General features: G+C 37.0%; 1 protein-coding gene across 1 annotated transcript; it reads right to left on the bottom strand.

Annotated features, from left to right (window-relative positions):
• Positions 1-23,202: 23,202 nt before the first annotated feature.
• On the bottom strand, positions 23,203-23,701 carry LOC123852358 (small ribosomal subunit protein eS25-like). The gene has a single exon (XM_045886395.2). It carries the CDS (start codon positions 23,640-23,642, stop codon positions 23,265-23,267), a length of 378 nt encoding a protein of 125 aa, XP_045742351.1. The 5' UTR covers positions 23,643-23,701; the 3' UTR covers positions 23,203-23,264.
• Positions 23,702-27,388: the final 3,687 nt, after the last annotated feature.

Raw genomic sequence — 27,388 nt, 5'->3', positions numbered from 1 at the left:
CTGTGTACCCAAATCCACTGCTACGGCCACCCCATCTGTCTTGTGCACCCTTCTTCCCACAGAGACCATGTCATTCTTGCCCCAAGTAAGAAAGACCAATGTCCCATCCAGTAAATTGCAACCAACTAAACGTCCAGAATCTCTGAGTGATATGTTGTGCATTCTGACAGGCTCAGAAGTGGCTCCTGGATACCCAATGATGTATGACAACATCACTTTTCTACTTCCTGTGTCACACCCAATAAAGAATGGTAGAGTAGAAACAGAAAAGTCTCATAAATTTTTTTTTTTTTTGAAAATGGAAGTTGGAGAAAGATACAGACACCACTGATTCATAGAAATAGTGAAATTCTATAGGTCATTTTTCTATGGCTCTTATATTTGCCTTTTTATTTCTGACTAAGATTTTGGGGAAATTGCTTTGATAAACAAGGATGTCACAAGCCTGAGTGGCAAAGGCTTTAAGGATTAATGTACTGGCCCCTAAAACAGTCCCTCGGTCTCCTAGCTAGATCTCTAAAGGAGCAGGCTGTGAAAGCTTTTTCTTTCTTGGTGTTGTATCTAAGAAATCTATGCCAAACTCAAGATCACCAAGATCACCAAGATCACAAAGATTTTCTTCTCTCTTTACTTTTAAAGATTTATAGTTTTAGTTCTTACATTTAGGTTCACGATCCATTTTTAGTTAGTTTGTGTTCATAGTGCAAAAAAGTTCATGTTTTTTGCGTGTGTGTGTGTGTGTGTGTGTTTGTGTGGAAGGTGTGTATGTCCAGGAAAACATACTTTTAATGCCAACTTGTCTCTAATTGGTCGACCTTTAGTTAAAAGCTTCCGGTCAGTTTCATTTGAGAATCACCATGCTTAAAGATCTCTTTCTGTCTTGTTGATGCACAGACGCTCATCTGTTTATTGGTTGCCACTCTTGACCACCCCTGTTTCCCTCAATTTAGTGTTGGCCACCTTGAGGCCATTTGAAACAATACGCATTAGCGAGGAGGCAACCCTTAATCTGCATTTGCCACTGACTGATACACATTTGAGAATACGTAAGCCAAGCCTCTGGAGAGAGGCTCTGTAGAGCCATCTGATCTGTTGGGGAACAGAGCAGTTGCTTTTTTCCAATCCTGCCCTGCCGCAAAGTCCTGGACTCCCAGCAGATTGAGAGGGAACTTCCCTTAGCAGAACTTTCTTTCTTTCCTTCTCTGCTTGTGAAATGTGAAGTGGTTAATTTTTGCTTGAATCCTCTCCTTTTAGTACCTTGTCACATGGCATAGGGAGTGGACACCACCAGCACGCTGACATTGCCTAACTACGTCTCCTAGAGCCCCATAGTCTTCGTAGGGAAAGGGTCTGTATTCCAAGTGTCGTGGGAAACAGTTTTGCCGAATTTTTGTTGCGGCACGACGGAAGGTACCCTCTTTCTGATCTCACCAATACAGCATTGCCACATAGTTTCAGTTTCCGTTAGGGCAGCACCAAATGTCCAGTTGATGGAGGAGGTCATCCAGGGAGCGTGACCTCTCGGTGACCTGCGAGCTGGACCCGGGCAAGGAGAGGCTCCTCCCTCCCTCCCCTGCCTTCGGAATGTTCCTTCAGGCCACCGTTTCCATGGCCAGAATGCTTCAAGGGTGCAACCTCCAGAGAAGAAGGTGTTACCGAGATTGTCTGCACTGCGCCTGTGACTCAGACGCATCAGGGACTCTCTAGAAAAGCTCACAATTCTGGCAGGCGCGGGAGCAAATCCACTCCTCTCGGCAGCCCTACGCAAGGCGCGGTAAGTTCCCTTGCTTTTCTACGCTTGGCACACCACCTTCCGGCGTGGCTGCCTCTTTCTTCCTCCTCTGCTTGCCCTGCGTGCAGGGCGGTTTTGACGTTCACGCGGGGAACTTGGGAGGTTGTGGAACAACTGGCGAGGCAGCCAGGAGACAGAAGGAACGGCCTTTGGGAAGGAGGCATCCGGGGAAATCCCAGCTTGGCCACCAGACCTTGTGGGGTGGGGGGGAGGGGGGCGGGGCTTGGAGGTCAGATGCCTGTGGACCCCGTGAGAGTTGGGGCGCCGTGAAAAGGCGGGCTGCTCCCGGGCGCTTGTTGGAGGAAGTGCGCAGAGCGCGTGGAGGCGGAGCGGGGACGCGCGGGTGGCCGGCTGGGCTGGCCTCTCCTGTGGGCGCTTGCGCGGGCCACTCGGGCGCAGCAGGAGACCAAGCCTGACTCAGAAAGTGGGGAGAAGAGCATATGTGGGTGTTCACTACTCTGCAAGCTTCCGGGCTGGCAGACAAGGTGGAAGAGCGGGAGAACAGTCTGGTGCCTTTAGCATGCTGTTTATGCCACCGATCGAGGTGCAAGGGCTTATGACAAGACCCGATTGGGACAAAACCTGATTGGGATGCTAAGAGGTGGGAATCCCTGGAAATGTGAGGAGAATGACGGAAAGGATATTGTGGTGAATGACAGTGAAGTAGACGAAGCACCTCGTGTTGTCTGATCCTTAATACAAAGGAAAGCAACCATGACCCCGGCCAGTGGAGCAGCCCCAATTCGGGAATCAATAATAAGGAGAGAATATACTCCCACTGAGATTATTGATATAGCTGCCAAATTCCAGCAAAAAAATCCCAGGGCTGTGTACCAGCACCAGTATTAGAGTACAGACTACGATGCTCTAACCAAGTCTCTCAAATGAGATGGAATGTTATCTAAACAGTTCAGGGACAAGAAGGTGTAAAGGCAGGTAGGCAGCTCTGCTCCTGGGCATCACCCCAGAATCCGTCCCTGCATGTGGTCTCCATTTCTCCATCAGCCAGGAGAAGGGGGAAAGGAAAGAGCAGCTTTGTGGTAGAAGTGTGATCTGAGAGTTGCCCATGTTGATTTGTATCGTCCAAACCCCATCACTGCTGCGAGGGAATTGTAGTCCTTAGCTAAATAGCTATGACTGTGTGCTTCTGTGGGGGAGGAGGTCCATTTCTGAAAGGAAGAGTGGGGAGAATGGATATGGGGGAAGAAGTAACAGATGGCTAATCATTTTATAAAGACTATAAAAAATTGACTTGATTCTTGATTTTTCCAGTTTTTATGTTCTGAATTTCATGCACCTCTGTTAATAATCAAAATGGACCCTAAGATAGTGAGCTCTGTGCTTACTTGAGTATCTAAGGTGTATTTACGTAGGAAATAAAAATTTCACTTCATTACTATTTTCAAGTCAGTTTCCAAGGAATGATAGATGGAATGATAAGGAAAGAAATATAAGGTAAATCTTTATTCTTTAGCTTTATATATAAAAACTTACTAAAAGTTTTCATTATTATATATAATATATATGTTGGATATATACTATACCCCTCATAATGATTTAAAAGATCAAAACAATTAAGACTATCAGCAAATGATACTGGAACACACACACACACATATGCAAAAAACATGAACATTTTTGCATTATGAACACAAATTAACTAAAAATGGATCATGAACCTAAATGTAAGAACTAAAACTATAAATCTTTAAAAGTAAACAGAGAAGAAAATCTTTGTGATCTTGAGTTTGGCATAGATTTCTTAGATACAACACCAAAAGCACAAATTATAAAAGAAAATGATAAATTGGACTTCATTAAAACCAAAGGCATATGCTTATTGAAAGACACTGTTAGAATAAAAAGACAAGCCACAGATTGGGAGAAAATATTTGCAAAACACATATCTGATAAGAATTTCTATCCAGAATATATAAACTACTCACTAAACTCAGTAATAATAAAACAACAACCCAAAGAAAAGATAGGTAAAAGATTTTACAGGTATTTGGTACCACCAAAGAAGATACACAGATGGCAGATGAGCACATAATGAGATGGTCAACATCATTAGCCATTAGGGAATCGCAAATGAAAACTACAATGAGGTATCATCACATACCGATTAGATAGAATTGCTAACGTTAAGAAGACTGACCATACCAATTGTTAGTGAGGGTGTTAGAGCAGTTGAAACTCTCATACACTATTAGTGGGAATATAAAATGTTACAGTTATTTTGGAAAACAGTTTGCATTTTCTTATGAAGTTAATTATATACCTATCATATGATTGAGCCATTCTACTCTACTATTCTACTCTTAGGTATTTACGTGACATCAATGAAAATATGTGTCCACACAAACACTCGTGCATGAATGGTCATAGCAGCTTTATTTTTTAATGGCCCCAAGTAGGAAGCAATGCAAATGTGCATCAATAGATGAATGGATAAACAAATTGTGGTATATCCATACAATGGAACACGATTCAGCAATTAAAAAAATCAATGAATAAGTAAGTCACAGAGATGAAAAGTACAACACAACAAATATAGTCAAAATATTTGTAATAATGTTGTTTGGTGACAGATGGTGACTACACTTATCATGGTGAGCACCAAGTAATGTAAAGAATTGTTGAATCATTATGTTGTACACCTGAAACTAATATAACACTGTATGTTGATTATACTTCAATAAAAAAATTAGTGAAGAGGAAAATGAACTATATATGTGGGAAAATGTGGATAAATCTCAAATTGATTATGGTAAGTGAAAGAAGCCATAATAAAGAGTGACTATTGTATTATTTCATTAATGTAAAGTTATAGAAGATCAAACAAATTTTTGGTGACAGAAAATCAGCAATAAGGGAATGAGGAGGAGGAGTGGGATGGGTAGGAAAAAGGGATTCCAAGGGGTAAGAGAAAACTTTTGGGGATGATGGATATACAAATTATTTTGATTATGCTGATGGTTTCATGGATGTACACAGAAAAGTTTCAGTAAAATTAAAAAATTAGAAAAAAAAATGTAAAATTTGAGTTCTTTTGGTTTATAACATAAGCAGAGGACCTATGTCTGCCAATTTAAATATTAAATTTTAATGAAGTTATAATGAATAGTTTTCCATTTGTAATTCCTTGTTATAAATTGACCATTTCTTACAGCATATTTTGCCTAAAAATAGGTCTGCAAGGACTTACTTTTAAAAAGTCATTTAAGAGGCATGTGGGTGGCTCAGTCTGTTAAGCATCTGCCTTTGGCTCATGTCATGATCCCAGGGTCCTGGGATTGAGCCCGGCCACAGACAGCCTAGACAGACTCGCTGCTCAGAGGGGGTTCTGCTTATCTCTCTCCCGCTGCCTGTCCTCCCTCTCCCCCATGCTCTCTCTCTCAAATAAATAAATAAAATCTTAAAAAAATAAAATATAATAAAATAAAAAAAGTAAAAAGTCATTTAAAACTACAAAAAGGTTATGTTATCACTATAAGATAATTGCTAGCTCAAGTGAAAGTATATTTATTCAAAACTGCCAAGGTCAGTTTAAAAAACAAAACCTAGGGGCGCCTGGGTGGCTCAGATGGTTGGGCGTCTGCCTTCGGCTCAGGTCATGGTCTCAGGGTCCTGGGATCGAGTCCCGCATCGGGCTCCCTGCTCCTTGGGAGCCTGCTCCTCCCTCTGCCTCTCTCTCTCTCTCTCTCTCTCTCATGAATAAATAAATAAAAAATCTTTAAAAAACAAACAAAAAAAACAAAACAAAAAAAACAAAACAAAACCTAATTTTGTTCTCTTTTTATAAATATTGTTGGATAGACAAATATAACAGATAATATTCTTGCATTAGATTTGATGCCATTCTACATTAAATCCTTACATTTCTTTACATTTTAGATTAAATCTTTATAGTACTTAACAAGGTTATCTGGCACAGATTTAACTATTTTGATATTGCCTATTAACTACATATGAGTTACTTTTACTGGTTCTTGCTCCTTAGAAATATTTGTTGAAAACTTGCTTTTTAAAGAACAGGTATAACAATTCAAGATACATTTTTAGTAATGTAAACTATAGCCCTTCCTTCTCTCCTTCCTTTCCCTCTTCCTTTTTCCCCTACCTCCCTGCTCACTTCTTGCTCTTTGCTAAACCCCTCCCTCCCTGCCTCCCTCCCTCCCTCTTTCCCTCCCTCTCTTTCTCTGTTTCTTTTTCTATAAAAATATATTTACTGAGACGCCTGGGTGGCTCAGTCGGTTGAGTGTCCAACCTGAGCTGAAACCAAGAGTTGGGTGCTCAACCAACTGAGCCACCCACGTGCCCCTAAAATAGACAAATCTTTAAAAAAATAAAAACAAAAACTTATTTATTAAGCACTTAAGATTCTGTGTTCTGAGGGAGAACTCTAAGGAGTTGTTAGCTCTAGCCTTACTTTTAGATATTTATTTTCTTGTTAGTGAGAAAGGTGATGACACATACCTTCAGGTGGAAGTTAGTGGAGGAGAATGGAGGAGAATGGAGGATGGATGGAGGATGGATGGAGGATGGATGGCATGGGCTGTGGGTTACTGCAGATGCTGGAGCAGAGAGTGGACCTAGACACTACACAGTCATGGAAGGTTTTATGGTTATTATTTATTTATTTATTTATTTATTTATTTATTTATTTATTTATTTATTTTAAAGATTTTATTTATTTTTGAGAGAGAGAAAAAACGAGTGGGGGGGAGGGGCAGAGGGAGAAGCAAGCTCTCTGCTGAGCAGGGAGCCCCACATGGGGCTTGATCCCAGGACCCTGGGATCACGACCCAAGTCAAAGGCAGATGCTTACCTGACTGAGCCAACCAGGCACCCCGGTTTTATGGTTCTTTAATGCAGAATGTAGTTCATCGTTCCAGGTCAAACAGTGTTGTATTTACAGTAATCATGTACAGTGATTTTATTGAATTAAAAAAGTAACAATTTTAGTAGTTTCCTGTCTTCCTAAAATCTTGTTGGTTGTAAAAAGTCATAATTTGATTTCTCATAATATCCATTAGAATGAAAATTAGGTTTGCAAAGGCCTTTTTCCTAGAGTAACCACATGTTCTGGTTTCCGTTGGACTGTCTTAGTTTGACCTGCATTCATTTCTTTCAGTAATCATTAAATATCATGTCACCTTGGAAAAATTATTTAACCTCTCTGAGCCTTAGTTTCCTTATATGTGTAGGGCTGCTCTGAGAAGTAAATCAGATAATGGATGCACCATAATGTCTGGTCTATACCAAGGGCCAGATGAAAATGTTACTCCTACTATCATTAATTACTTTGAGTCAGGTGGTTACCATTGGGTACAATTGAACGTGCTTTTATATAGTAAATAAACAATTTTTTAAAAAGATTTATTTATTTGACAGAGAGAGGGAGTGTATGCGAGCAGGGGGAGGGACAGAGGGAGAGAGAGGATTCTGAAGCAGACTCCCCGCCGAGTGTGGAGCCTGACCCGGGGCTTGACTCCAGGAGCCTGAGACCATGACCTGAGCTGAAATCAAGAGTCAGCTGCTTAACCAACTGCACCACCCAGGCACCCCCAGTAAATAAGTAATTCATGCAAATTTAATTTTAGTTGTTAGGGTCATATATTCCTTTTAGAACAAACTGTTTAGTGTCTTTACCACTTACCAGCCTTCGTTATTACAAATTATTTTCAGTGATTGATTAACTACAAGGCTGATCTTTTAGATACAGATAATGAATGATAAGGGTTGTATAATCTTTCTAGATTTCTTCCTTTCTGGAAGGTCTCATTTGGAAGCTGAGACTGCTCTGTCAGCTCCTCTGAGGCAGACTGCAGACTCTTGACGAATTGACTTCGCTTGTTATTTAACATGTTGATTTTATACATAGGATAGCCATATATTTAGAACTAATCTTAGTTTCCAGTGCTTGGTCCCACTGTGTCCCCTGAAGCACACATATTGCGTTATGTTTTCTGGTTTTGAACATGGAATCAATGTGTTGATACTATTCAGTTTTTGTGGCTTCTTCATTGCTTCACATTATGACCTGTTCCTGGATTCAGGGGCTTAACCCCGATACTCTTTGCCTTGAATCTTGACTTGATTTCCTATCTCAGTTTCTCCTTCAGTTTTCTTTTTGGAGTTTCCGTATCATTTCAATATTAGCAAGTTCATACCTGTTGTGTGAATAGTTTTTGCTTTTTCAACTGTGAAGATCCGAAAAATATACCAAAATATCCTGGAAAAACCTTACAAACCTTCATAGAATCATACTAGAAGGTATATAACATTGCTCAAAATAGCTATTTAAATGTCCATGATGGAGTTGATTATTTTGTGAAACTAGAAATTTAATTTCTTGCAAAAACCCAAGCATATTTTTTAAGCCAGCGGTCTTGTTAAAAGCATCTCAACCCCTATTCTTCCCGAAGTTCATCCATCATTTAATAAAAACAGTATACTTAAATATTCCATCATAGGGGTTAGAAGTTAGATCTGGCAATTCTTGGGAATAGTGAATTAATGTTTTTAATGATCTAAAATTACCTACCATTTAGTTCTTAACATCTGTGGCTGCCCGAGAAACAACTAAATCAGCCTCTGAGTTTTCTTGTCACTGGCACTAGTGTTTGATTATTATACACATTACAGTTGATTGGATGTATCATGCAGCAATATAAACCATCAGTTGGGCCTGCATCTAATATGATATTTCATTTATTCATTGCTATTGAATGACTACCCCATCTATGCTCTGCATTGAACTTGGAATTGGGAATAAAAAGACACTAAGAATAAGATGTTCCTAAATTTGGGGAACTCACATTCCAGATGATAACTAGTTCACTTGACCCATTTGGAGAAGCAATTATGTTCTTCAGTGGGAATAGCCATTATTTGGATTCGTGTAACTCCAAAAGAATAATTATTTGATGTATTATTTCATTATTCACTTTTAACTGGTTGCCTTGGCAATGTGAACAGATAATCTAAGACAGTTGAAAACAATGAAAGAGTTTTATTTTGGCTCATTTTTTCCCACTGTTCAGGTATGGTCTGACTGCTAACAAAGAGAAGTTACTGAAGCAGTTCAGGTAAGAAATGATAACTGAGTGAAGCAGAGTGACAGCAAGGAAAATGGAGAAAAGCAGACAAGGTTAGAATAGATGTTGGGAGAAGAGATGTTGACATTTGCTGATGGATAAGATATGGGCCTAGGAAAAATTAATTTTGAGATGTTCATTAGATATCCAAGGGAAATGTTAAGGAAGTAGTTGAATGTATGTCTTGGCCTCAAGGGAGAGGTGAGGTCTGGAAATGGATAGGTGATCAGGCTCTTGTTGAGACACTTTTACTCAGTAAGACTAATGTCCATGCTAAACTTAAGGTGAGTTTATTCTACTATTTGAAGGACAAAAGTTAAGCACTGTGTTCAGGTTGGTACTTTGGTTGGGAGCATGAACCTTAGAGTCAGACTGTTTTTGAGGTCTTGAGGTTTTGCTTCTTATTTCCTGTGTGACCTTCAAAACTTAATCCATCTGAGTCTCCGTATCCTCATCTGATGATAAAATATTATCATATTTGTGAGGTTTAAATGGAATAATGCATATAATGATTATTTTAGGTATGTAGTAATCACTCAATAAAGTAGATATTGGTATACTAAAGTGAAAGTAGGTCTTAAAAACAGCAAGGAACACAAACACTTAAAAATAGTGGTTAAAATAAATGGATTTGTTTTGCATTAAAAAGTGGCAGGAAATATTGTGCAAGACTTTGAAATGGGCAACAACATACACACACAGACACTCATGCTCGAGTACCCCGGACCCTTTTAAGTTGTCTTTGAGTTATTTTATAGCTGTGTAAATTATAGAAAAATTAGTAGTACAAAATGATTCTTGTTCATAAAAATGCCAACGAATTGTGCCCAAAGAAGATGCATTCTACTGGTAAATTCACTTTAGCATTCATAATTGCCTTTATATGTGTATCCTCTGAATTCTTTGAACTGACTGCAACATCTTACTGGTTCCCTCATTCATTAGCTAAATAAGATCTTGAACATGTGTTCATTTTATATTTGCCTGAAAGTTATGACGTTGTCTTAAATTATCCTTTAACAAAATAAAGAATAATTCTTATCTATCACCTTTCAATTTGATGAAGAAAAATTATAAGTAATATGGCTATAAAAAAAGAAACTACTAAAATATTTAATTAAAAGGAGGAATGTAGGGTGCCTGGGTGGCTCAGTTGGTTAGGCGACTGTCTTCGGCTCAGTTCATGATCCTGGAGTCCCGGGATCGAGTCCCGCGTCGGGCTCCCTGCTCAGCAGGGAGTCTGCTTCTCCCTCTGACCCTCCCCCCTCTCATGTGCTCTCTCTCTCTCTCTCATTCTCTCTCATTCTCTCTCTCTCAAATAAATAAATAAAATCTTTAAAAAAAATGTTTAAAAGGAGGAATGTAGGTACATGCTTTGATAAATATCATTGGACGTAGACCATATTTCCAATCCAATAAAACATTATTTAAAACTTAAAGTGCTTTAAGCAATGTTTCCTAAATGTGTCCTGTGAAACATGGGTATATTAAGAAATGTTTATAGATTTTCTAGAAAAAAAATGAAAGAATCCCAACTTCAAGTTAATTTATGAAAGGACTAGATAAATTTAAGTTAAACAGATTCCTTTACTACAGATCTTCTCAGAGTCCTCACTAAGTTAAATATGTTGTAAATATCCAAGAGAGATAGTGTACCCCGTATCTCAAACTTGTAAGGCTGTAGGCCCTTCCCTTCTTATCTATTGACACTGCCATTTCTCAAGATACGTATTTAAACAAACTGACTTATTTAAAACCTGATTTAGGGGCATCTGGGTGACTCAGTTGGGTAAGTGTCCGACTCTTGGTTTTGGTTCAAGTTATGATCTCAGGGTCCTGCGATGGAGCCCTGGGAAGGGCTCTGCATTCAGGGGGGAGTCTCCTTCCCCCCGCCGCCCTCCCCCAACTCATGCACTCTCTCTCTCAAATAAATAAATATATCTTAAAAAAAGATAAAACCTGATTTAAAGGAAGGCTTGTGAAATTTCTAGTAAAGAACGATAAGGCAATCTAATTGCAGAAAATGGGGTGGGGTGGAATTGTTCTATCAGTCGTCTGGTTTCCAAAGACCTCTTTCATCTGCACTGAGAGGATCAGCTTCCTCTTAGTGGATCTGGAGCACAACAGTGGCAGGGAACTGGCCCTTTGAACTTTTCTACTTATGGGGTCATCTGGTTGCAGCTGTGATTCTGTCCACAGTGGCAAGGCAGAAACAACACCACAGACTTTATAAAACATGCTGTTAAAAGACATCATGATCCTACATTTCAAACATAACCTTTGTGTCTAAATTCCAATTGCTCTAGCACATAGATAAGTTGCATTGTTTACTTAATATGTAAGGCCTGAATGCCTCAGGTAATTTAGAAAACAGTTCGATGACCAAACAAAGTGGGAAAGTGGTATTTGATTTGGGGACTTAGGCCCTAAAATGAATCCCTAAAATGCATCAGGATTAAAAATAAAAATCCCATTTTGCAAGGAATCCTATAACTCTCCCACATGGTACCACAGTACTTTTGGAGATCTTTATTATTTAAATCATTAATTCGGTGAATCTAAAATGTTTAGTGTTCTGTTTTTTAAATGATTAAGAAATGCTTTTATTAAGATATAAAACCAAAAAAATTATATATACACACACATCATTATGTATAAGAATAAAAGAAATAGACATGATTTCCTCATGAATGCAACATACAAATGAGATATCCCTGAGTTGAACATTAGCTGAAGATGTTGTAGAATGTATAAGAAAAATGTAGGAGTCGTTCTTTTCACTTAAAGCAACATCTAGTCTGACTGAAGATTTAATAATATAGGTAACCCCCCCCAAAAAAAACAGTTGGAAAACGATATAACAGTGAATATAAGCAAATGAGGAGTTATATAAATATTATAACTGAACATGTGAGAAAAGAATTTGTGTGGGTTGGAATAGAAAAAATGAAAAAGAGGAAAAATGAGAATGATGAGTTTTAAAAGAATGATGAGTTTTAAAAGAGGAAATGAGATGAGTTTCCAGAGATACCAATCCAGGCTGGTGACTTAACAAGTGTATGGTATAGGAGGAGGGTAGCAGAGAAAAAAAAAAAAAAGATAAAGTTTTCTACGAATTCATGCTGAGGAGTGATAACAAATAGTTCAAAATAATGCATAGTGAAGTCAGATAAGAAATTTTGAAGAATTTTGACATATATTCACGTTATTCTAATAAGCCACTAAACTTTATGAATCTTTTGGTAAATTCTATCAGTTTTAAAAAGAATATCATTGATTATTTTTAGAAATTTTTGATATATGTTAAAACCTCACTAATTCAGATAAATTGAGGAAGACTGGAGTCTGTATAATTAGATTTATGGATTGTGAAACATTTATAAAAAATCAGTTTTGTTTCTTTTCTGTATTTATTGTAACAATAACTGCACGATGAACCTTGTTAAGCTTCCTGAGAAAATTACTATATTTTCAAAGAGTTATTTATAGGTAGAATTCTTTTTTTCCTGAATAGTGTTTTCCTAAGGAAAAGGTGCTTTAATTGATCAATTCTTTTTAAGTGTTTTTAATTATCACGTGTACATTTTGCTTTACTGTTAATTGGCTAAGCAAATCTTTTTCTTTTTATGAGGAGTCAAAGTGAATTTCATTCTAGCCGTACTGGATGTTTTCTCTTTGCTTCTCTGAGATATCTGCTAGGGACCTGCATCCAGTTCTGTGCCAATGGAGGCTGGCTTTTATGGCCTGAGGCAGCAGGTGCTCCTGCTTTCTGGCTTCCGGTGAGTTTAGCCAATGGGAGGTACCAACAGGAACTCTGAAAGGTGGCAGCAGGCTGTGTTCAGCAAGTTTATTCCCAGCTCTCTCATGGCCCCACATTAACTGTGTCTCTATACTGAAAGCCACAGCTTCTCTTGCCATGTCCTTCCCATCTCTGGGTTCCAGGAGGGATCGCCCCCTTTTCCTCTTCAGGCCTGGGAAGTAATGGCTTTCTGCTATTCTTAGTCCAGGGTCGTGGGCCAGGATTAGCAGAATCAGGGAAATTCAAATCAAAACCACAATGAGATACCACCTTACACCAGTTAGAATGGCAAAAATTGACAAGGCAAGAAACAACAAATGTTGGAGAGGTTGTGGAGAAAGAGGAACCCTCTTACACTGTTGGTGGGAATGCAAGTTGGTACAGCCACTTCGGAAAACAGTGTGAAGGTGCCTCAGAAAATTAAAAATAGAGCTACCCTATGACCCAGCAATTGCACACTGGGTATTTACCCCAAAGACACAGATGTGAAAAGTCGCTTTTAGGAAGTGAAAAGAAGGGCCATATGCACCCCAGTGTTCATAGCAGCAATGTCCACAATAGCCGAACTGTGGAAAGAGCCGAGATGCCCTTCAACAGATGAATGGATAAAGAAGATGTGGTCCATATATACAATTGAATATTACTCAGCCATCAGAAAGGATGAATACCCAACTTTTACATCAGCATGGATGGGACTGGAGGAGATTATGCTAAGTGAAATAAGTCAAGCAGAGAAAGACAACTTTCCTATGGTTTCACTTATTGTTGGGAACATAAGGAATAGCATGGAGGACATTAGGAGAAGGAAGGCAAAAATGAAGGGGGGGAATCGGAGGGGAAGACGAACCAGGAGAGACTATGGACTCTGGGAAACAAACTGAGGGTTTTAGAGGGGAGGGGGGTGGGAGGATGGGCTAGCCGGTGATGGGTATTAAGGAGGGCATGTATTGCATGGAGCACTGGATGTTATACGCAAACAATGAATCATGGAATGCCACATCAAAAACTTATGATGTACTGTATGGTGACTAACATAATTAAAAAAAAATAAGCACAAAGATTAAAAGATTAAAAAAAGAGTTTAAGATTCCTTAGTATTTATGTTAATATTGTATTAATAATAAATATTAATGTTAATATACTAATCAATCAATATTAATATTATAAATAGACTAATCATATTTATATTAACAATAATGTGAGGTTGGCATATTGAGAATATGTCAAATTCATGTTATTGTCAATATGAATATGATTAGTATATTTATATTATTAATATGCTTAATATAACATATTAATATTGTATTGTTTTAAGACAGATATCAATTAATACTTTGGATGTTTTCATTAGCAAAAGGTACATTTAGAATATCTACTATGTGCAGAGTATTGGGTTTATAGTTCCTAAAAGCGTCATTTCAAATTTTTTTTCATGTCTGAAAGAAAAGTGTACTAAACTTCTGGTTCATAGTTTTAGATCATTTTATGTTTATTATACTTCATAAAATGTGGGATTCACAATCTATATGGTTGTATAGTGTTACTTGCAGAAAGAAATACTGATTATATAGTCTAGACTAGTATACAAAAGGAGACAAACACAAAGATAAAAATGATTAATAAAAAAGATCTATGAAATTATAGATTGCTCAGGGGATCAGCTTTCCCTTGTTCAAACATTTGAGAGAAGTTTGGGTCCTTTTGTGTGTGTAGATTTAACCTGCCCAGGCATTCGAATAGCATGTTAATTATAGCTTCAGTGAGTTAAATTGCAGGAATTATTTGGATGTATATTAAACTCCTTGCACACTTGATCATCATCATATTTCTTCTAATTGAAAGTGACAAATATAAACACTTTGTTTATTAATTTCTTATTGCAGAAATGTGCAAACTAGAATCCAACATTTTCAAACTTTTACTCCAAATGACATTTTTTTCCCTCTCTCTTTGAAAACTTCTGAGGAAAAAGAGGTAAAAATGAAGATTAACCCACGTATCTATTTTTAAAAATTTCCAGTAGATCTCTGACATCAGTACAAACCCAATTCAATCTTTTATATAAACAGTATGGATCCCTGGCTTCAATGGACTTGGTTACACTGACTATATTAGTTGTCTGACTGTCATCTATACGGACAGAAAGAAAAATAACTTCATGCTTAGTTTCAAGTTAGGCATTAATTTACCCCAGACTTTCAGTGTCCTGATTATTTTGTTCCCAGGATTTAGCTCTACTTTGGGATAGTACAAATGTAATGGAGTGAAGTCATAGGTTTTGCAAATATCTATTAAGGGTGTAGTGAGATTTTTATTTCCTTCATGTAATTAGAATTAGAATTTATTTCCTTCATAGAATTAAAAGATACAATGGTGTTGAAACAGAGAGTTGATGGACACATGAACCTTAATGACCGCAATATTACAGATCCTCACATGTCTGCCCTACTTTGGGGCAGATTAGAGAGGGAAGAGGAAATGTGGATTCTCAGATCAAGATTGTCAATCAGTGTTTCCTCAGTTTGATAAGAAGTGGTTGGCAGGTGAGAGGTGGTCCATTAGCGCTGTCCAGCATTCACGTGTCCTTTTCACTATTGAAATAAATACAGGCCTCTGTTCTTCAGGAACTCTGACATGAAAGGTAACAGGCCTCATTCTCCACACACACAAATTTAGTATCACCAACATCATGACAGTAAGGGCCACAGCAGGAAACAAATGCAATTAGCAAAGGAAGCATGGGTAAAACTTTTAAACCCATAGCTTTTATGCATTAGTTCAATGATTCATTTCAAATTTAGTTTTTCAATTCATCTGTCTCCAGGTGTCCTCTCTTTCATATCTAGATCTAATTTTTTTTCATAGAATTATGTGTTACTGGAACATCTGAGAAAATAAAATTTCACCCTCTCAAATTGTTTGCAGCTTCAAAGAGCATAATGCAGTGTTATTTTTATACAGAGAGTCCTGTCTTTTACCTTCAAGAGCAGTCTTCAGGTTTTTAACATGGTATTACTATATTGGGTCTTACATGAAACCTATCATTTTTTTAGGGGCTTGCAATGTGTTGCCACATTAATTCTTATAATAGTATTTTGAGATCACTATCACTAATATTACTTAATGGAAAGAACACAATGCTTGTGATTTCCTTGAATACTAATGCTCAGTAAACAACCAAATCCTATGGGGTCTGATGATCAGTTATTTATTGCAACACCCACATTTCCCATTCTATTTTCTACTAACTAGAACATGGTAGTTTTTCTTAGACATATAGGCTAGATAACAGTAAAGTTAAATAATTTCCAAGATAGTGTTTTGTATACCTACTCTGGAAGACAATAAAATACAAAACATTATTTGCCTATAATTATTAATTATTTCATATGAACTATTATAATAATATCAAGTTACTGTTTTGTATTCCATTTTCTTGAAATTCATGAAGTGATATCTTCTCTCTCCTGCTTTATTGCTTTTAAAGCTTCATGATATCATGGGAGTCCTCATACCTTCTCCAGAGATCACTATATTATATAATGAATATTGTCAAAATTTGTATCATAATATTTGAAAAAAAATCTCTGTAAAATCTCTCTCATGTTTTAGAAGTGATGAAGGGTAGCCACAGTATATCAAACGACCAGGTGCCTCAGTTTAGCTCCAGTGTTTCTTTGTTTGTTTTTATACCATTTCCTAGGCTATTTACAGATTTTGGCATCACTTAACATCTGTTGATAACCCCAGATCAGTCAGTGGCAGGACAAACGAGATTTAAAGCCTCTTACAGAAGTTTAAAAGTAGTTCCATTAAAAAAAAAAAAAAGAAAGATGGATCTACTCAATACCAATCCTGCTCTTCCTACTTCATTACTAATTTTTGAGAAAAAGAGAGAAAAAAGAGATACTTTTGGAATTTATCAAAAGTTGTGAAAATTGAATAACATTTGAAAGATTGTTATTTTTTAATGAACATCTTTTGAATAAATAACACAGTTCCTTTTGTAAGTGTTTCTTTCCATATAGTATCTATTGGGCTATAAAAGTTTTTTAACACAAACTGGGGCGCCTGAGTGGCTCAGTCGTTAAGCGTCTGCCTTCAGCTCAGGTCATGATCCCAGGGTTCTGGGATCGAGCCCCGCATCGGGCTCCCTGCTCCGTGGGGAAGTCTGCTTCTCCCTCTCCCACTCTCCCTGCTTGTGTTCCCTCTCTCGCTGTCTCTCTCTCTGTCAAATAAATAAATAAAATCTTTAAAAAAAAAGTTTTTTAACACAAACTTACAGAAGTCTGTTGTAAATAACTTTAGGGTAACTTTTATATTAGCATGTTTATTTGTTAACTATAAAGCAGCAAGAAAGGGGTAGAAAAAAAATCTGTACCAACCCAGCCAGCATGGTAAATCATATATGTCGATATTACCATTTCTACTATAAATTCTTTTATACTTAAAATTTAGTACTGTCCTTTCCTATTTCAACCAAACACATGCTTTAACGAATATGTTAAGAAAAAATAATAGTAGGTGTTTAAATTCATATTTTCAGCTTATAATTTTATTTTGGAACAATTGAAAGAAAATAATCAGAGCTAAAAAATCAGAACATCTCTAGGCATTGTGCTTTTTAAAGAATACTCATAATATCATTTGACTGCAGCTTCTATGGGATAGGTATTATTTCTGCTTCACAAATGAGGTACTTGTCCAAAGTCATATGGAGGGTAAACAGCTTATCTGAGATAATAGAGTAAGTATTAGAGAATGATTCAAATCTGGCCTTTGTGATTCCAAAGACTGCGTTCTCTCTACTATTTAATCAAAGAGGCACAGTACTTCGATACACATTTATGTTAGCATTATTTCAAAACTGTGTTTCTATAAGACAACACTTCTTTCTCCAGTGTTACAAGAGAAGTAAAGCAGCATGTAATGAAGGAGGAGTAATTTAAAAAGCTAAATTTGGGAACTGGATATTCTGATTTGTTGCTTGAAATAGATTTTAGCCCATCAACCATTAATATGACAAAACCATACAAAAGGTGTTAAAGACACCAGTGGATTTAAACTGTGAAACTAAATTAAAATATTAGATATTTAAATGGTTGATTCATGGATTTAGTTTCCTATATGTCTAGAGCTCTTCTTGATCATGATATGAAGCATATATTTTATATGTTGTAGTTGTGAAAGCATTTCCCAAAGAATATGTGCAATGGGATGAGTCCTGAGAAGTGCCGGGAAAAGGGAGGAAGGAGAGAATATCCCTTTTCAGGTATTTTTTACCCCTATCATTTTTCATTTTTGTAGCATTGTTTTAGTGTAATACCCTCTACATATTACATTTCTTCTAAAATACATTTAAAAGTCTGAATGCACTCTATGTCTTAAGATATTGTTTTACTAAAATGGAAAATGAATAGGAATATTTAACAATAAAGCTTGACTTTGGATTTAATAGAGGCCGTGTGCATAATTTTGTAGGAGCCATTTAAACCAGAGGATATACTTTAAAACTGATAGATTTTTAAAAAGAGATTGCATGAGATTCAAAAGGAAAATGTTTTCTAAAAATATTATTATCCCATCTGGATCTATAGGGAGTAAGGTGATTTAATTTTGTAATGCATTTTTAGAGAATAGGTAATAAGACATCAATTTCTTTGTTTAGAAAGCTTACTTTTTTGGTATACCACATTTGTTTCCACTTCTAAAATTTACTGGCATCTCCTCCTTGTCAAACATTTACTGATCATTAATTTTTTTGCATGAGAATATGATGAAGAATAAAATCCAGTCTTTAATTTGTGATTTCAAATCTGGTTGTAAGGACAGGGCACTTGCAATCAAAATAAATAAGAATTCTTCTTTTTTTTATTATTATGTTATATTAATCACCATACATTACATCATTAATTTTTGATGTAGTGTTCCATGATTCATTACTTGCGCACAACACCCAGTGCTCCATGCAGAATGTGCCCTCCTTAATACCCATCACCAGGCTTACCCATCCTCCCACTCCCCTCCCCTCTGGAACCCTCAGTTTGTTTTTCAGAGTCCATCGTCTCTCATGGTTCATCTCCCCCTCCGATTTCCCCCCTTCATTCTTCCCTTCCTGCTATCTTCTTCTCCTTCTCCTTCTCCTTCTCCTTCTCCTTCTCCTTCTTCTTCTTCTTCTTCTTCTTCTTTTAAAACATAATGTATTATTGTTTCAGAGGTACAGATATGTGATTCAACAGTCTTGCCCAATTCACAGGGCTCACCATAGCACATACCCTCCCCAATGTCTATCACCCAGCCACCCCATCCCTCCCACCCCCCACCACTCCAGCAACCCTCAGTTTGTTTCCTGAGATTAAGAATTCCTCATATCAGTGAGGTGAAGGAAGTGAATCTCAAGAACCATAACATGGATGGTAACTATGTGCACTTGAGGCTGCCCCTTCTCTCTTGGGCTGATGATAGGCATTGATAATTAATCATGAAACTTGCATGCTATGTATGGATATGGAGAAAAGCGAATCTTCCCTGGTACTGAGCACTAGGTTGGTGTTTTCTGTGAGTCAGCATTTTCATTCAAGATGGAACCTATTTGCTATTCCTGTACTCTGGGGATGATACAACGATATGATAGGAATTCAGAGGATGGAGTGGTTAGAGAAACATCTACTGGAGAAGTCAGTTTTGAGCTTGTACTTAAGAGTGATAAAACATAAATTAATAGAATAAAGGAGTAGGGCATTCTGGATTAGAGAACAGATGGGAACAAAGAACCTCACTTGTGGTGTGTCATGGAATAGTGAGTGAACAAGTTAGACTAGCGGCATCACAAAGTATTGCTAGACTAGAGGAGGCCTAGCTAAGGAGATGGAATTTTACCTTGTAGCTATATGCTCTCCTCAGAGAAAGTTCTGTACAAGAGGTATATATATGGGAATCATTTATATGAAATAATAATCAACAAGAATAGATGACATCGTATGTGGATATGTGTAGAGTAAGAAAAGAGTACCAGCCCTTGAGGGACAGGAGAGAACCTTCTTAAGGAGATGTAAGAGAAGTAACAAGGAGAATAGTCACAAAGTCTAGAGAGGGCTTCCAGAAGGAGGGAGTAGTCAATAGAGTCAAGTGATGCTCAGAGTCCCTGAAGATAAAGACTGACAATAGTTATGAATTTTACTGTATAACAAGCAGTACAATTTTGGTGGAAAAATGGACAGAATAATTTTGGTGGACTAATGGTGATGGAAATTGGGGCAAAGGACAGAGCCAGACTTCAGAAGGAAATGAAAAAGGGAAATATAAGCAATTCTGCTAAGAAGGAGGGATATATGATGTTGGCTAGGAGAGAGTTTTGCTTGTTTGCTTCCTTTCTGATAAACATGAGAGAAGCTTTAGCATATATAAATGATGATGGAAAGGAGGCAGCAGGGGAGAGGAGGATGTAGACATGGGGTAATGGATAGGTCCCTGAGCAGGTGTACAAAGGTGGACATATAAATAGGAGTGGGAAGAACAAAGACATAGTGTTGTATAAACTCTTACAAATGTGTAGATCGTGTAAAGATTTGTGACCACCCAAATTTAGATCTCTTCCACATATCTCTCCCCTGAGATCTAAGTCTGCATATCCAACTGTCTATGGGACATTTATACTTGACTATCACAAAAATATGTAAAATTCAAGATGGAAAACATTCAATTCTTGATCTTCTTCCCTTTTCACAAACCAGCTCCTCGTAACTAAGCGAATGGCAGTGCCATGCACTGAGTTGTTCAAGCTATAAATCTGTTTGCATTATATTTGACTCCTCAGTCTTCTTCACTAAAACCTGATGTAATGGATCACTAGGTTCTGTTTTTATTTCCTAACTATCTCTCTATTTTGTCCACACCCCCCGCTTCATTACTGGTAACTTAGCTCAGTCCAACATCATCTCTTCTCTTGATTACTGCAATAACAATGATAGTCTTCCTGCTTCTAGTTTTACCAAAATCTTCCCTTCTCCAATCCATTTTCTGGTTCAAGAGTCCCTTCATAGGATAGGGGATCCCAGCATCAGTAGGAAAAATGAATATCAAGTAGTTCACTGAAAATATGTTTAACTTTGAACGCTTGATTTTATTCTTAAGCAGAGTGATGGCTTCTCTCTGCTCCTAAAATGGTTTACACGGTCTTTTACAACCTTTCCCATCTTATTTCTCTTATCTTGTCTCTCAAATCTTCAGCGACCCTCTAGGGAACATGTTTTACCACATTCACCTGGCCAACCACGGTTTGCTGTTTACTATTGTGCATCTTGAAAATCACCTCTGGTAAAATCACACTCTACATCGCTACCCCAACCAATAGTCTGGTTAGGTGTTTCTCTTAGTGTCTTAGCCTTCTCCTGTCATTGTGTGTGTTCATCACTTGCAAGATAGTTTCCTGTTTCTTTGTTTCCCTGGTGAATTCTATGAATTTGAGGACAGGAACTGTCATTCATTATTATATCACAGTGCCCAGTATACTGCCTGGTACATATGTGTCCCATAAATATGTATTTAATTAAATTGAATCTGCCAGTGGTGTGGGAAAGAAACTGGATATGGGATTATCAGACACTGTAATTGTTTTATATCCTTCTCTGTATCTTTCATATGCAAGTCTAATCAGAAGTATACCCAGAAAAAATAAACTTTATTAAATCAAGTTCTGGTGTTATTATTTACTAGGTTTTACCCCACTGGTTCTTAAGTCTTGACTGCAATAATTAGGTATAGTCCATCTATTTGAGAAAATATAGCAATACATGAATTTTATCTCAGAATTTTATTAAGTTGATAAAAGAATTAGTTGAGCATGACTTGACTCAAGAGTTGAGAACCATAGATACTTTACCATATAGTAAACGTAAACATACTTATTTATAATGTAGCATAAATGATAAACTATATGCTTCTGATTTAAATTTCAGGTTCCATAATGTAATGGTGAGCACTCTGGACTCTGATATAAATTTCAAATTCCCTGTCACTAAGGAACAAAGGCTAACACTTGAACAGTATAGGTAAAGGAATACTTTTTTCCTCCACACTTTGTCTTCTTCTGGCAAATTCTGCTTATCCTTTACTCTGCTCCTCATTGTTCATTTTCCTCATGGGTCTATGGTAGGTTCTCCCTTTCTTGATTTAGGACCATTTTCACTATTTACAGAAAATTCTTAGTCTTTGCTTGTAAGGGTTCACTAAGTTCACTTTAAATACTGAATTTTAATCAATGGGAGCTTTTAAGGAGGTATCATCTCTCAATTATGCTCTGTAAATGTAACCCTAATTACTTATTATCTTGAAATGGTTTCTTTTTCTGCTGACATGATTTTCTAGCACTTTGGGTTTTGTTCCTGGGTCCTTGATTGCTCAGGGGAGAAAGGGTTTTATCTTACACATGTTTTTGCAGGAAGATTAATATTCTGAGAGGAGTCTGAGCTGAGAAGAGTTTCCTCATGGTCAGAAATAAGGACTTCTTGCTATATCCTATTTAGCTTCTTTTATCTCCCCTCTCTCTCCCCATTTCCTACCTAGCAAGTTGTAGATATCACTGTTTAATTTCAGTAGTGTGATGTTAATTACACCAGCACAATCCTTGCCTGATCATTTACACATATGAATAACCTATATGGATATATGGGAGCAACAATGCACGAATAGGCACAATCTACTTTTAAAAAATGAAAAGAATTTAGGTTTTTGAAAAAAAATTTCTAATCAAGTATGCTGGAGACATGACAAATTTTTCTACATAATCTTTAGATAAAATCTCTATAATAATGGCCATAAAGGATAAAGAGATTCCCACTCCCCAGTCCCCTGCTATCTTCTTGTCTTTTCCATGGCTCTATATCTTAGAAAAAAGGGCATGGATAAGAGAGTTAACATTTCTTGATTACCTTTTATGCACAAGAGAGCTATATGTATAAGTCATCTCATTTTTAACTTTTGCAAAAATTCTATTACTTTTAGTATCCATATTTTACAGGGGAGACAAAAAAGAGGAGCTGAGATGTTAAGTAATATTCTTCAAAAGTGCATAAAAATTATTTATTAAAGGTCTACTATATTAGCATGATCAGCAAGACAAGCATAATTCCTGACTTCCCAGGGAAAATAATTGAGCAGAGAAAAAAAAAATCGCTATTTTCCAGGTAGGTATAGCAATGTGCAAAGAAATTCAAAATATTAGTAAAAAATGGAGAAAAGAAACAAAACAAAGCAAAACAAATCCAAAATAGTGTTTTGGATCCTGAAGAACTTACAGAAAAAGTGTATTTGGAATAGCCGGGCGAGTCTGAGGCAGGAGAGGTGGTTGTAGCTACAGAACACACTGAGTTTCATGTTGCAGAGGTGGGTAATGGGTGTGATGACCAGGTAGTAAGGCCATGGGAGGGGCGCCTAGGGCCTTGGTGCCAGAATATTAGTGAGCTAGAATTTGAACCCAGACGTATCTTTTTCTTTTCTCTCTCTCTCTCTTTTTTTTTTTTTGATTTAATAAAGTTTTATTTTCCAAAATGTACAGTTGGTGGGATCTTGTTCATGCATCTTCACCAGCAGCTGGGGCATCTCCACCCTTGGTGTTTCTGGTGTAAGTTACTTGAGCTCTGTGCTTTGAAACCAGTTTAATAAGTCCTTTACTAAGGAGCTCCTGAAGGGCTGCCCTGGCCAGGGAATCTCGAATTTTCAGTCTCTCAGAGACAACAGCTGGAGTTATAAATTTATAGTTGGGAACTTCCTTACAGAGTTTGTCGTATGTCGCTTTGTCAAACAAGACCAGATCATTGAGCTTGTCCCGAACTTTGCCTTTGGACCACTTCTTCTTTTTGGCCTTGCCTCCAGATTTGTTCACTGGGTCTTTGTCCTTCTTGGCCGACTTTCTGGCATCTTTCTTCTTCTTGTCATCCTTGGGCGGCATAGCGAAGCTGGGAGAGCAGCGTCTACCCCTGCAGCCTCGCTAAGATGTCAGACAAAAAGGAAACAGACTTATCTTTTTATAAGTCCACATTCTTTCACTATAGCACATTGCACTCATATATGAAATGATAGATATTTAAGGGAGGAATTCAGCACCATAGACATTAAAGTACTCTGAAAGCTTTCTGGAAGCCTCTTTTCTAAAAAAATTAGCAGCAAACCAGAGACAAAATTTTGAAGGAGGAAACATGGATCTGCTTTTGGTATCTCCTCAGTTTTCTTCCTTCCTCCTCTGTTTGCTTGACCAGTTCATTGTCCAGGTGTTTCATTGTTCCAGCTATGATCTATACAGAAATTAGAAATGTATTTACTCGACAAGCTATTCAACTTGCTTACTAAAGCAAAACTGCTTTTTTAAAAAATCATTTTAAGAGATATATTCCAACTATGCAAGGAATGTGTTAGTGGGGCAAGCAGATGACATTTTCTGTGTAACCCCAAAACAATCATTTTAAGAGTTCAGATGGAGGGGAGAGCAGTATGGCTACAGATTAAGAAAATATGAGGGTTTGTGACACAGACCTTCAAATTACCCTCAAATTCTACTATTTAGGAAGAGATCTTATTTGCCTCTGCTTAAGCTAGAAACCTGTGCTAACAGAGAAGTTCAGAGTTTGGCTCTGTTGAGAATGACTTTGGCCTCAGAGGTAGTCCCAGGATAGATGCTGGCATCTTCTTGTTCTATACTCTATATGTGTATTTGAATTCATTTGCCTAATTTTGGAAATGGGTAGGGGGAAGCTGGAAGAGATTAGATATAGGGTCTAGATTTTTCTCTTAGACAATTTGTTAAATTTTACTCAGATTAGTAATTATAAGATGACTTTAATGATTGGTTTTGTGCCATGTCAACTGTTGGTCATGTCACAATTAACAACCCTTCCGGAGGTCCTGGGGAACAATGCTGATTAAATTGGTCAAATCCACATTCGGTTTTTAAATCAGTCAATCCACTCACTGTTGGGAAGGGAATGTTTGGTTGATTACTGCTTACAAAATATCTATTTTTAAGGCGTAAGGAGAATTTGAATTTTTAGTAATAGCCATTTGACACTCTTCCATGCGAAATTTTCATTAAAAGATATTTCTGGCAAAGATATATATTTTAATCATAACTTTGTGGCTGTTATTACTGGGTACAATGTATTGCAGTTGTCTTCCCTTTATCATGGTTTGTAACTAGGAACAAATTTGCCTCATCACAGATGGAAGGCGATTATAATCATTTCAACATTTCCAGCAAAATATTCATAGGTGTTACTAAAAACATGGTTATGAGATTAAAAAGAACTCTGGGAACTGCTGGCTTTTTTAAAGATTTTTCAACTCTAAAACTTTCTAAAGCCTTTAATATGCTAATACAAGTTTTGGGTCTCTAAGAGGGAATTAGAAGATGCTGAGTTCTCCAGACCTATTTGACTATAGAAATCCCTTTTAATAGAACATCTTATCAGACCACCAACGTGAATACACTTTGGAGAGTGCTGGATTAAGCATCTACCCAGCCAACTTCTAGTGTTTAAGGCTTACCTGCCAGAGTGCTGGCTGACAGCTGCACACTTTAGTTGCTTGGAAGACATTAAAAAAGTATTTTATTGTCCAAAATGTTTCTTCTCTCTGAGGATACATGAGGTCCAGGTCCTTGGTGAAATTGTGAAATTGGCCATTTTTGCCTTTGGTATGTTCTCATCATTCTTTATAATGCTTTTCTGTATCATCATTAAGTTTCCTTGCTTTCCACAAGCTCGTCTCTTGACATCACATGTTCTGATTCTTGCTTTAGAATACTGACACCTTTTCCTGGTGTGTCTTTCAGTTGAGGTACAGCATGCAAGATGTAGATGCTCACCCTCTCCATCATCACAGTATGCTTCTTCTGTGTTTCAGTGCAGTCCAGGCCAAAGTTGGCTGCCAGGTGTCAAGTAGCCTATTCTACTGTCATGTGTTTATGACTGATAATTAACTTAAAAGTACGCTTTGACAGAGAGGGGCCAATGACATCAGTGTTTATTCTCCAGTAGGAACAAATGTGTCTTTAGGCTAGGATTTCAGAGACTTCAGAGGGGTGGGAGATATTTTTGGTCATTGAGATCTTGAGATCCCTCAATTAATATCACAAAAATCCATGGTCTGAAGAATAAGAGAACTCTATTTTTTTCTTTTTTACTGTTTCATTTTATAAGTTTAAAGCACACTGGGACTATAATTAAAAAACTTTAAAAATCCAAGTTTCATCAAGTAGTGAAATAGCTATGAGCATCTAATTGTAAAGAAATGATCCAGAAAACAAATGAGTTCCTAAGGAATACAAAATGCATAATAAAATATTCTGCTAAAATATTTAATTTCAGAAAATATCTTAAATGTTAGGATCAAATATAAATTGGAAAGTTTACTTGTATTCAGATTGCATATACAATTGTCAAACAGAATTAACGTGAGTATGCAAATATTTTATACTAAGACATCCTTTAAGCTATAAACCAATACCTCAAGATGACTTTTGAGTTGGCCTCTGAGTTCTAATTTCACTGTCTAGCTAGCAAGAGATCCCAAACAAAATTACATCCTGGATGTTCTTTGACTTAATGATGACATGAAATGTAATAACAGACTCAGTAGTGCCAGAATATTTAGTGTCTATCAATATTACCATTTTATCACTCTGGCCTTAAACATCCATCTAGGCAAACATATAGGGAGATGGTTATAAATCCTTTTAAAATAATGCCCCAAATTTCTCACACTGGAAATAATTTTATATTTTGATGGGTTGCCTTTGCTCTGTTTTGTTTTCAAAAGACAATTTTATTCAAAGAAAAAAGTCAATATTACAAAAAGTCTCTTTTATTCCATATATATTCTACTTTCTTCCAAGAAACAAATTCAGTAAAGATAGAAATATAAGAAACAGCCCTGTATTTATATTGCATATACATAAAATAATATAATAAGTAATAAGCTAATGTATATATATATACATATAGTTTGCTCATTTTAAAATTTCAGGAGCTTTAGTAGCATAGGAGGTATTTTGAGTAATACCCATTATTTCCCAAAATTGCAATGAAGTTTTACTCAAAATTTTAACTTTAGAGAAACATGCTAGTGCTTTGTGGGCATTTTAAAGCATTGTTGGCATTACCAAAACGCCATGCTTTTAGCATAAATTTCTTTTATAGGCTCCTCCCACAGGACTTTAAGAAATATTAGCATGATTTTGGTTATGACATTGTTTTGTGATTTTCTGACTTAAACCTGCAAGGAAAAAAAAAAAAAAAACCTGCAGGTAGATGTCTTTCTTACCCGAACAGCATTCATCTTCATTTCTAGTGCTGAGCACGCTTCCTGGCACCTGGGGTTGGTTTCCTAAACGTTGATGTGGTAGCAGTTTCTATGGAAAGAAGCATGAACTGGAAAGTCATCTGTAATATTTTGATGCAAATAGGTGTCATTTCAAATGACGGCAATAACCTTCACACTCTAAACGCATCCTGAGTCTAACACATCACAGATAACTAGCATGAACTTCAGTCACTAAAACAGATTTTTCTTTATGCTCCTTCCTTGAGAACAGTGTCACTAAATAATTCCCTATCTGCTGTGCTTTATCTTTCTGTTTTGTGTTTTCCCATTTGGTCACTAAAATATCGGTATAAAGTATAAATAATGTCTTCCATGCGTACA

The sequence above is a fragment of the Mirounga angustirostris genome, unplaced genomic scaffold, assembly GCF_029215605.1.
Source record: "Mirounga angustirostris isolate CCGP_5_RB_7025 unplaced genomic scaffold, mMirAng1.0.hap1 SCAF_14, whole genome shotgun sequence".
Taxonomy (NCBI): domain Eukaryota; kingdom Metazoa; phylum Chordata; class Mammalia; order Carnivora; family Phocidae; genus Mirounga; species Mirounga angustirostris.
Note: the sequence above shows the minus strand (reverse complement) of the source record. Positions and strands in the feature narration are given on the sequence as shown.

Bases quoted from the DNA above. Each gene is read 5' to 3' on its own strand.
- LOC123852358 (XM_045886395.2), bottom strand. From the start codon at position 23,642: ATGCCGCCCAAGGATGACAAGAAGAAGAAAGATGCCAGAAAGTCGGCC.